Here is a 12260-nt window from a genome sequence, read left to right on the forward strand (position 1 = left end):
GACTGGGGGGGAAAGAGAGCGCGACTGGGGGGGGAAGAGAGAGGCGACTGGGGGGGAAGAGAGAGCGACTGGGGGGGAAGAGAGAGCGACTGGGGGGGGAAGAGAGAGCGACTGGGGGGGAAGAGAGAGCGACTGGGGGGGAAGAGAGAGCGAATGGGGGGAAGAGAGAGCGACTGGGGGGGAAGATGAGAGCGACTGGGGGGGAAGAGAGAGCGACTGGGGGGGAAGAGAGAGCGACTGGGGGGGAAGAGAGAGCGACTGGGGGGGAAGAGAGAGCAACTGGGGGGGAAGAGAGAGAGCGACTGGGGGGGAAGAGAGAGCGACTGGGGGGGAGAGCGAGTGACTGGAGGGAGGGAGTGCGACTGTGGGGGGGAGGGAGTGCGACTGGGGGGGGAAGAGAACTCCCTCCCCCCCTCTCCCTCACACTCCCCCCCTCTCCCTCACACTCCCCCCCTCTCCCTCACACTCCCACCCCCTCTCCGTCACACTCCCCCCTCTCCCTCACACTCCCCCCTCACACTCCCCCCCCTCTCCCTCACACTCCCCCTCTCCCTCACACTCTCCCTCACACTCCCCCCTCTCCCTCACACTACCCCCCTCTCCCACACACTCCCCCCCTCTCCTCACACTCTTCTCCCTCACACTCCCCCCCTCACACTCCCCCCCTCACACTCCCCCCTCCCTCACACTCCCCCCTCTCCCTCACACTCCCTCCCCCTCCCTTACAATCCCCCCCTCTCCCTCACACTCCCCCCCTCTCCCTCACTCCCCCCTCCTCTCCCTCACACTCCCCCCCTCACACTCCCCCCTCCTCTCCCTCACACTCCCCCCTCCTCTCCCTCACACTCCCCCCCTCCTCTCCCTCACACTCCCCCCCTCCTCTCCCTCACACTCCCCCCCTCTCCCTCACACTCCCCCCTCTCCCTCACACTCCACCCCCCTCTCCCTCACACTCCCCCCCCTCTCTCCCTCACATTCCCATCTTGAGCTGAGCGGCGGCCGGCGTCGGGAGGTGGAGAGCGGGCTCTCGCGGGCGGGCGGGCGGCGCAGGCGCGGTCAATGCCAGCGGTGCGAGGCGGCCCGTGGGGAGCAGGCAGGGAAACCCCGCAGCCCGGCGGCCGTTAGCGAGCGGCTCGAGCGGGAAACTTCGGGCGGCCCGGCCGCGCTCCGGCCCCGGCACCGTCAAACCTCCCGCCCGGTGGAGGAGCCCGGGCCCCGACACCGTCAAACCTCCCTCACCTGAGAGAGAGAGAAACCTGAGAGAGAGAGAGAGAGAGAAATTTGTTGATTTTAAAAACCACCGGTTTTTCCGGTCCCGCGCTCACGGGAAGAGAGAGAGGGGGAAGTAGAGAGAGAGAGAGAGGGAAGAGGAGAGAGAGGGAAGAGGAGAAGGAGAGAGAGGGAAGAGGAGAAGGAGAGAGAGAGGGAAGAGAGAGAGAGAGAGAGAAATTTTTTGAGCTTCAGGCCTGCCTGCAGCGGGCCTGGAGAGCAGCCCTGAGTCCCCCCTGCGCGAGGGTGAGGAGGAGGGGGGGGGACGGCGGCGGTTAGGGGATCACTTAATTTCCTACTGTTGCTAAACACAATTTAAAACTCAAATAAATTGTTATTTAATTCCCTAACACATAATTCATATATTTACCTTAGTTCCCTAACACACAGAAAGTGTGGGGAAAAAATCGTGAAAAATCAAGATGGCGGCCACTCACCTCGGTTCAGAACGATAAGGCCCGCCCACACACGCACCGATTGGTCGACCGTCAGGTCACCGAATCGTAGGATTGGTCAATCGTCAAGTCACTCAACACTCAACTGTAGGATGGCACGCGCCAGGAACCTGCCGTACGATTGGTCGACCTCGATGTCACACGGTCGCTAATGAGATGCTAATGAGCGGAATGTTGAACGTTTTTTGGATACCGCGGGCGCGATTTTTGTCCGGCCGAAATGTAAATATTCCGTAATCGTAAGCTTTCTTTTGACGTGACGCGCGCGTCAGTACGCTCTATAACTTTCAAACGTATAGAGAACGGACAGACAGACAGACAGACAGACAGAAGAGGTCTTTTATATATATAGACTAGCTGGGGAGCCCGGCGGTGCCGAGGCTTTTTGAGGGCATGTTGTTGTTGGAAGAGAGAGAGGGAGCGACTGGGGGGAAGAGAGAGAGGGAAGGAGAGAGAGAGAGGGAAGGAGAGAGGGAGAGGGAAGGAGAGAGAGGGGGAAGGAGAGAGAGAGAGAGATGGAAGGAAAGAGAGAGAGAGATGGAAGGAGAGAGAGAGAGGGAAGGAGAGAGAGGGAAGGAGAGAGAAAGAGAGGGAAGGAGAGAGAGACAGAGAGAGAGAGGGAAGGAGAGAGAGAGAGGGAAGGAGAGAGAGAGAGAGAGGGAAGGAGAGAGAGAGAGATTGGGAGAGTGTGAGAGAGAGAGAGATTGGGAGTGAGAGAGAGAGAGAGAGAGAGACTGGGAGTGCGAGAGAGAGAGAGATTGGGAGTTGAGTGGGCAAATACATGGCAGATGCAGTATAACGTGGATAAATGTGAAGTTATCCACTTCGGTAGGAAAAACAGAAAGGTAGAGCATTATTTAAATGGTGATAGATTGGGAAATGCTGATGCACAAAGGGACCTGGGTGTCCTTGTACACCAGTCACTGAAAGCAAACATGCAGGTTCAGCAAGCAGTTAGGAAGGCAAATGGTATGTTGGCCTTCATTGTAAGAGGATTTGAGTACAGGAGCAAGGATGTCTTACAACAGTTGTACAGGGCCTTGGTGAGACCACACCTGGAGTACTGTGTGCAGTTCTGGTCTCCTTACCTAAGAAAGGATATACTTGCCATAGACGGAGTGCAGTGAAGGTTCACCAGACTGATTCCTGGGATGGCCGGACTGTCGTATGAGGAGAGATTGGGTCGACTAGGCCTGTATTCACCAGAGTTTAGACGAATGAGAGGGGAACCCATTGAAATGTATAAAATTCTGACAGGGCTAGACAGACTGGATGCAGGGAGGATGTTTCCCCTGGCTGGGGGATCTAGAATGAGAGGTCACAGTCTCAGGATACGGGGTAGAACATTTAGGACTGAGATGAGGAGAAATTTCTTCACTCAAGAGGGTGTTGAACCTGTGGAATTCTCTACCACAGAAGGCTGTGGTGGCCAAGTCATTGAATATATTTAAAGAGATAGATAGATTTCTAGACACAAAAGGCATCAAGGGGTATGGGGAGAGAGCAGGAATATGGTATTGAGATAGAGGGTCAGCCATGATCATATTGAATGGCGGAGCAGGCTCGAAGGGCCGAATGGCTTACTCCTGCTCCTATTTTTCTATGTTCTATGTTCTATGTTCATCTCATTAGAACTAGATCCAGTATAGCTTCCTTGTTAGACTAAAAATGTGCTGATACAAAAAGGACACCCACTTTGTAGAAACCCATTTACATTACGTTTACCCAAACCTATCTTCGGATAATTAAATTACCCATTTGTATGGTCCTGTTATTTCTGCACTTTTCCTGAATTTGTCTGCATAGTTCTTTCTCCATCTCCTTCTACTCTTCAGTGATCTGTAATATACTCCCAATAGGGTAATAGTACCTTTCTTATTCCTTAACTTTAACCAAATATATTGATCGTTTTCAGAAACCCCTATATCAACCTAATGTTCCAGTGAAATGGAATATTTGATTTTTATAATAATGTGCTTTTATTAGATTTAGTTAGTTCTTGAATTTCACGACACTACTTCTAAAATAGATGTCAATCCTATAAAAATCGTCGCCCGATAACTTTAAAAGTTATGTACAGAGACAAAACTACGGTGTTTAACGTTGCAAGATTGTCTCAAGCGTTGACGAATTCCTAAGAAATAGGCTGATCCTCATTTCAATTCTACCAATGAATAAAACACTCACTATTCCAGGTGGCATCGAAATGATTGACTGGTCGCTAGCCTAATCAGTGCAAGTGATAAGTAAACTTTAACAGTCAATCGTGCATACATATAAATGTTGATATTGATAAATAAGAACGACTATTACATGGCACTGCTGACAATAGCAAAACTAAGAACGGTGCAGCCTCGGAACAGAAAGACTTGTCTTGCTAAGCATCTATGTAAGTTTGCTAAATAGAGTACATGCACAGAAGACCTCTTTAAATACTTGCCTTGGATGCCGACGCTCCAGTGTGCACAGTAATTAGATGTGGATTATTAAACTTTATAAGAGTTTCAGAGGCTTGGATCATTATTTGTAGTTTTATTGATAATATATAAACACAACCAGACAGAACCAATTAGCTCCAACTTGAAAAGAGGATCCAAGTACAAGGGTGACGTGCACATCTGCCAAACGTGTCAAACGGTGTAACAATCAGTCTCCAAGGCAACTGTGCGCACAGGACCCCACACCCGGCCCGCCTGCAGGGCAGTGACCACAGCCGGCCCGCTCAGTGTGTGGTGCGCTGGCACTCGATTCGGCATCTGGCTGACTGGGTTGTAGGGAGCGAACCACCGGGAACAAATACGCCCGGTAGCTCTGACTTGCCCACCAACAGCTCTCCAATTGCCAGCGCATCCTAACTGCACTTTGGCAATAATAGTGAGATAAAAAGACCTGCCATATGTCGTCAAATTGCATTACTACATTTGTCGGCCATAGTGATACAATTTAGCAGAGATGCTAAGGGAAAAATGCCATTGCTAATGGAAGATATAAATTCCAATGGCAAAATTAATATCTAAAATCTCATTAATAATAAATGTAAAAGGAGTTAAAAATCTGGGATTCTGTGCAGGACTGCAAGCATACTCCATGGAATAATATGAAAGAAAGATGCAGGGGTAGAGCAACTTTAGACTTCTCTTTTTTTCTGAACCATTATCAGCTCTATCACTGCCATCTCTTCTGTCCTGAATCTCTCCTCTCGGTTCTGCATTTATCCTTCTGTCATCTCTCAACTAATCATCATCCATCTATCTGACCCAAACTTTCCTCCTTCTGAGCTGGTTTAGTTCATATCACTCTCACTTCTGAATCAGAAAGGTGTGGGTTTAAACTCCACCAACAATATGAGCACACAACCTAGGTCAACACTTCAGTGCAGTACTAAGTGAGGCTGCATTGTCAGAGGTACAGGCCTAGAAATTCGGACAAACCCATTTTTGGGCACGCAGGGAACGATCCCTGCTTCTGACTGGTGCACCCAATGGGCGTTCCCAGGCAACTCACCGTTGAAGAGGAATGGTAGATTGGCAGATATGGCGATCAGGTAAGGGGGGGGGCGATCGGAAAGGGGGACGGCCGGGAGGGTAGGTGCTCGGGTCGGGAAAAAGGGTAGCGATTGGTGGCACATAAGAACATGAGAATTAGGAGCAGGAGTAGGCCATATGGCCCCTCGAGCCTGTGCCGCCATTCAATAATATCATGGCAGATCTTCGACCTCAACTCCACTTTCTTGCCCGATCCCCATATCCCTTGATTCCCTTAGCATTCAAAAATCTATCGATCTCAGCCTTGAATGTTCTCAATGATTCAGCATCCACAGCCCTTTCAGGTAGAGAATTCAAAAGATTCACAACCCTCTGAGTGAAGCAATTTCTCCTTATCTCAGTCCAAAATGGCCGAACCCTTATTCTGAGACTGTGACCCCTGGTTCTAGACTCTCCAGCCAGGGGAAACAACCTCTCAGCATCTACCTTGTCAATCCCCCTCAGAATCATATGGGGGAAAAATTTGGTTGCTTAGCGCCTCCCGTTAGTGCCCTAACTAGCATGGTGATGTTTGCGCCGCTCGCAAAATTGACCAGGGTTTTTGCAGCGGTGCTAAACTCTACCGCCCCAATCTCCTGCGCCCACAGATCGTGACGTCAGTCGAGCGTGCAATGCCCCGGTGGTGCCCCGGACCGGATATTGAGTGGCACTCCTTTCTTTCCACCTGCCACAATCAATGACAGGAACGTTTTCCAGTTGGTAAGGGGCTGGGGGAACGCTATTTAAAGGCGCCCTCTTCCTGCCATTTTTTGTGGGAGACATTTTTGCACCACTCATTCTGACAGAGAGAGAGAGATTCTGAGAGAGAGAGAGAGAATTCTGCAGAGAGTCAACACTGTGTGAAGTAGTTTTGGCTACTGAGCAGCACTTTTCAGGATCTTTTGGATTTGACCTTCATTACTTTGATTGTCAAGAGACTTTGGGGGCTGTACTGATTCGGGGCATCATCCTGCGCTTGCAGAATCAGAGGCAACAGAGATGCAGAGAGAGACTCGCAATCATGGCCAGAGGGAGGAGGGCCAAAAGGCCTGTGCACAGGAGACCTTACCCTCCCAGGGTATTCCGGGAACAATTCTCCTACATTCATTTGTCTGAGGAGCAGTGTTTGCTCAGGCTGTGCTTCAGCAAGGAGGTGGTCACTGAGCTCTGCCACTTGCTGCAACCAGATCTGCAGCCTCAACTGAGGACCAGGACGTCTCTGTCGGTGGCAGTGAAGATCACAGTGGCTCTGAATTTTTATGCCACTGGCTCGTTTCAAGCAGCTACTGGGGACATCACCAATATCTCCCAGTTCGCAGTCCATTGCTGTATCTGGGAAGTGACAAATGCCCTCTATAAAAGGAGATGCCAGTACATCTCTTACCAATGACCCGGGCCAAACAGCATGAACGCGCATTGCGCTTTGCGAGGATAGCAGGCTTCCCCATGGTGCAGGGCGCCATTGACTGCACGCATGTGGCATTGCGGGCACCGCATGAGAATGCAGAGGTTTTCCAAAACTGCAAGGGGTTCCACTCCTTAAATATCCAGTTGGTCTGTGACCACAGACAGCTGATACTCGCAGTCAATGCCTGCCATCCTGGCAGCAGCCACGGTGCTTTCATCCTGCACCAGACTGGTGTGCCAGAGCTTTTCCAGGTAGTGCATCAGCCGATTGGTTGGCTCCTTGGGGACAAGGGTTATCCACTCTGCACTTGGCTGATGACACCGCTCCGTAACCCCAACACCCCTGCTGAGCTGCGGTACAATGACAGCCATCTCGCCACCAGGAACATCATTGAGCAGACGATCGGCGTGCTCAAGCAACGGTTCCACTCTCTGGACCACTCAGGAGGAGCCTTGCAGTAGTCACCTGAGCGAGTCTCCCTCTTCATAGTTGTTTGCTGCATTCTTCATAACCTTGCAATCCTCAGGACCCAGCCAATGCCACCAGGCCTTGGTGCACTACCGGAGGAGGAGGAAGAGGAGGAGGAAGAGGAGGAGGATGATCAGCAGCAGCACCAAGGCAGGAGGGAGGCCCACAATGTTGAGACTGCAAGGGCCATCCGTCAAAGACTGATAACAAGCCACTTCTAGGCCCCTACTCAGGAAATGGCTTCTGGCATGGAGAACAACATGATGGAAAGCAACCTGCAACCCCTATAGCCGGCCAAGGCAGCAATGATCCCAAAGGTCAAACATGTACATTTTGAATACAACAATGTTTTTATTTTACAAACTCTGTGTGTGTCATTTATTCATGACAAACTAATAAAAACAAACACAAAAAATCAATACTTAACATAACTGGTTCTCACAACCTGGAGATAATGGTCAAAACACTAAACAAAAGTTATCAGATGAATCTCGGCCTTTAATAAAGACATTCCCAACATTTTGTCAGACCTCCTACTTTTTGCCCTTCGAGGGTGATCTCCTTCCCTTGCCCACTTGACCCTTTCCCGCCCTACTGCTCCTCCGTAATGGGGCCCCAGTGGCTGCAGCAAAGCTGGTGGAAGGCTGCTGAATGTCAGATCCTGAGACTACAGATGCCCTTGAAGGACGCCCTTGACCAGCTCTTGGCCTGGAGGCCCGGCTGCAGACTGCACCAATTCTGCATGGGCGGCAGCAGTCTGGGCTACAGGCGGTGGCAAGTGCAATGGGGAAGTGACAGTGGTGGCAGCAGAAATGCTGTCATCTTGAGAGAGGACAGCAACTCCCTGCTCAACCGACACACTGGCACTCCCACGGGGCAGCACCTCAGCATCTGGAGCAATCTGCTGGAGCACAGATTGCTGGCCTTCTGCGACGCAGTGAGAGCCCCGGGGAAATGTGTCCGAACCAGCGACAAGTCAGTGCTTGCGTGGCCTCAATCTGAGACTGCATGAGATCAGTCTGAGATTGGATCACGGCAGCCAGTGACTGAATTGCAGCACTAAGCATTAGCATGGCATCCGCCTGTGCTACAGCGAAGTGCTCCACACTCCTTGCCAGTGATTCAATGCATTCCGGCACCCTTCCCACTGCACCCATGAGCTGAGTGTGCATGTCCACCACCTGGGTGTTCATTTCAGCGATGAGCCGCTCCTCCTCTGCGTCCAGTGCAGCAGGACTCACTGGCCTACTCTCCCTCTGGGGAGAAGGCCCCCGAGCTTCCCTAGCCACATCGCGTTGCTGCAGCCTGCTGGGTCCCAGACCTTCACCCTCATCAGACCCTTCCCCCCTGCTCCCCTCCAGGGAAGACATGGTCCCAGTGTGGGCATGGGCTTCCTCGGGAGAGGGTGCCGCTGAGGCTCCAGCTTCCTCTTCCTCCTCGCCTGCGGCTTCGCTCCCACTGGCAGCTTCAGGGCCCGTCTCCTCAGCTAGTGAATCACCATCTGAAAGCAGGGAGGTACAAGAGTGGCTTTAGCGTGAGGACAGGGGCGCAGTAAGGGAGGAAGGAGTGGAGCGATTTGGTAAGTTGGATTGAAAGTGTAAAAGGCTGGTGTTGTGAGGGACAAGTGGAATGAGAGAGGAAAGAAAGCTGATAACCTTACCATTGCTGTCCCGAACGGGGTCAGCCTCTCCAGGGGCAATGGGACCGATCACCTGGTTTGCCACAATCCTGTGGACATGCGCCTCAAGATCGCTGAGGGTTTGCAGCTGAGGCAGCCCTCCACCCGTCCCTTGCTGCTGTCTCCTGTTATGAGATAGCTTGGCCTGCAAGATAAAGGATGGCATCTGAGTAAATATGCAGCCATGGTCTTGCCTGATGTGCCTCCCATATTTGAATAGCCCTTAATGTATGCAACCATGGTCTTGCCTGATGTGCATCCCATAGTTGAATAGCCCTTAATGTATGCAAGGTGTGGAAAGTGCGTGTGTGTTTTATGAGATGGCCATAGGTCTTGGATGAGTGTTGGGTATTGGGGTTTTAAGACCCTCTGGCCATAGAGTGAGGTTCAGATTGGAGGGATGGAGAGGTATTGAAAAGCAGCCACTCACCCTGACGACCCGAGTGAGGTCGTTGAACTTTTTGCGACATTGCGTATGGGTCCTGGGCACCATGCTCCTGGAGGAGACGTGATGAGCCACCTCCCTCCACACTCTTCTGTAGTTGTGTGGCAATGGCCTCCTGTCACTCTCAGGGTCCAGTATTGCTCTTCGGTGCTCCACCGCGCAAACCAGAGCCTCCAAGGCCTGGTCGCTGAAGCGCTGAGCTCGTTCCCTTTCTCTCTCCATAGTCCTTGGCTGGAAAATTTAGGCACATGTCTGTCCACGACAAGATTCAAGCCTGTAATGTAGCTGGAGAGCAAGATTGACCCTTCCCTTTAAGAACTGGCCGGCGCCAGTGTCTGTGTTCCATTGCTAACTGACATCACCTGAGCTTCACCCGCGCTCTGAGTTAGCGCCTCGCTCTTCGGCCGTAACGCCTTAAGACAGGTGTGTAGCGCCTGATCTAGCTCTCCAATCACCTCCAGGGGGCGATAAAAGCCAAGTTTGCAATCGGAGGCGATAATTAGCGCCAGGTGCTAAACTTTGCGCCCAGCCGATAATGGCGCCCCAAACGGGGCGATACCGAATTTCTCCCCCTATGTCTCAATGAGATCACCTCTCATTCTTCTGAACTCCAGAGAGTATAGGCCCAATCTACTCAATCTCTCCTCATAGGACAACCCTCTCATCTCAGGAATCAATCTAGTGAAGCTTCATTGCACCACCTCTAAGGCAAGTATGCCCTTCCTCAGATAAGGAAATCGGGTTTGTAAGGTCGCTGTGCAGTCGAATTTCTAGGCCATTTCTTTAAGTAATCCCCAGTTTCTCTCGCTTTTTCTTTCACTTTCTAAAGTTTATGGAAGGCAAAACAAAGGCTACAACAGGGGTGTAATCAGAGCAGTAATTTTATCCCTGTCACCCATTGAAATAAAGAATAGATTGGCCTTCCAAAGCTAGGCTTTATTAACTTTTAAATCAGCAGCATATCTTTCCACATCCAGTCCCAACTAAGCTAGAAAAGGACTGAATTTAAGGTAGCCACAACACATCATGTGATCATCAACTACCAATGAGATTACAACACATATCCCAAGGCAGTTAACAAACAACGAATCACAATACTTTTACTAATCAAGGAATAATCACCACACCCACATATTCTGTTTTTTTTTAAAAGCACAATATGAATTGTACCTCATTAAAGCTTTTAAAATGTGTCCTCTAGCTTGTCTTGAAAGAAGCTAAAGAGAAAACATACCTCAGAGTGGCTGGACTGACTGGCATTGATGCATCATGGGAAATTAGGTACACAGCACATGCTCAGACGGCACAATCCAAATTCTGCTCACAAAGTCATAGCTCTATGCAAAAATAGCAAGTCCACGCCTAGACTTTTCAGAGAGCCTGAGGTCTTCAAGTAAAAACTTTAATGAAAGTGTTAAAATTCATAAAAGATAGCTCAATAGAAAGATTTAAACCTGTTATTCTGAAGTATGTAACTTTTTAATTTTAAAATTTTGTTACAACCTTTCATTTAGACTTGAAAATTTCAATTCCTGAGGAAAAGAGGCAATGATTTTTTTTTGAGTGTATTTTAGGAACCCAGTGACCCGATTGCGCATTTAGAGTGACAACTTTCCATAGGCATCTTCCATTATAAATAGGGACATAGGGATTTATAATGCAAAAAGTTGACACCAAAAATATGACAAACATGTGTCAACAGGAATTCCAGTGGTACAGACAGGATGTGCACACAGATGTAAGATTTTTAATAATTATTGATCTCCCATGGCATTGCACACAGTATGTTGGAGAATATGTTCTCTCCTACATGTGTCTGCATTTTAAAAAAATGAAAATCAAATTAGAATGAGTAAAAACACTGTCTGTCTTCCTTTCACGCTCTCTATCTGTACGTCTGTATCCTGCTAATTCTCTCTGTCTCAGAGCTTTCAACAATTAGAATTTCTGTCCCATAATTTGCCTTGACATTTGCTATCTGTCAACAATATGCAGGTAAGATAATGAGTTGCCTTTAAAATTCAACAAATATTTTTCTTTTAAAATTGTACTACAGTATTAGCATCAAGAATTATTCATTCACACACCCATTCTGCCCCCACTCTCACAGCAGTCTCTTTCTCACCTTTTCCCTCTCGCTAATCCAAGTCTCACTCTCTCTCTCCCCCTCAGCCTAATACACTTTCTGAAGTTTTTAGAGCACAAAACAAAATCTATAACAGGTATGTAATCAGTACACTGTCATTTATTTCCCCAGACTCACTCCTTCACATACATGCGCACACACACAATGGCTCTTTTTTTTACAACAACACTCAGTATAAATTCTACTGCCTTTGATCCATATCCCTTGTTACCCTTATGTAGAATAAAATCCAGTGATCTCAGTCTTGAAAATTTCAATTGACCCAGCATCTACAGTCTTTTGAGGCAGGGAGTTCCAGATTTCCACTACCCATCGTGTGAAAAAGTGCTTCTGGATTTCACTCCTGATTGGACTAGCTCTAATTTTAAGATTTGACCCTCTTGTTCTGAATTCCCCTACCAGAGGAAATAATTTCAGTGCATCTACACTATAAAATCCCTTTATCATTTTAAATACCTCGATGAGATCACCTCTCAACTTTATAAATTCAAGGGAATACAAGCCAAGATTATGTAACCGTCCCCTGAAATCATAGGCAATTTCCAACATAGATATGGACATAAGAATTTATAATGGAAAAAATGGATCCAAATCTGTGATAGAAAGAGTGGCAACAAGAGATAAGGTTTGAAGATAAAAAAATATGTGCAGAGGTAAGTGCTGAAACTGGCGAGAAATTTAGTAAAAGCCCTAACTGTCAACAAGACAAAGGTAATCGATCCTGGGGAGGAGGTGGGGGATTGTCTTCCTTGTAAATCAAGACCCTCAGCTCCCTTCGGAGTGGAAAACTAAATTACCTGCAATTATCTTTGGCCCAGGAATGACCTCTGGGTCCCTTCAGCAGAGCACCTGCGCTGAGTTACGTCA

At 49.1% G+C, this 12260-nt stretch overlaps 1 protein-coding gene across 1 annotated transcript in view; it reads right to left on the bottom strand.

The window, feature by feature from the left end:
- The window catches only part of LOC147112690 (33 kDa inner dynein arm light chain, axonemal-like), an 89255-nt gene extending 84935 nt beyond the window's left edge, over positions 1-4320 (bottom strand). Inside the window, exon 1 of the mRNA XM_085996230.1 lies at positions 4165-4320. Within this exon, the coding sequence (XP_085852356.1) occupies positions 4165-4245 (81 nt within the window). The 5' untranslated portion in view covers positions 4246-4320. The remainder of the gene's footprint in view (positions 1-4164) is intronic.
- Between the last annotated feature and the right edge of the window lie 7940 nt (positions 4321-12260).

This window comes from Somniosus microcephalus, chromosome 9 (assembly GCF_052327205.1).
Source record: "Somniosus microcephalus isolate GS21.2 chromosome 9, FLI_Smic_1.0, whole genome shotgun sequence".
NCBI classification, from domain to species: Eukaryota; Metazoa; Chordata; class Chondrichthyes; order Squaliformes; family Somniosidae; genus Somniosus; species Somniosus microcephalus.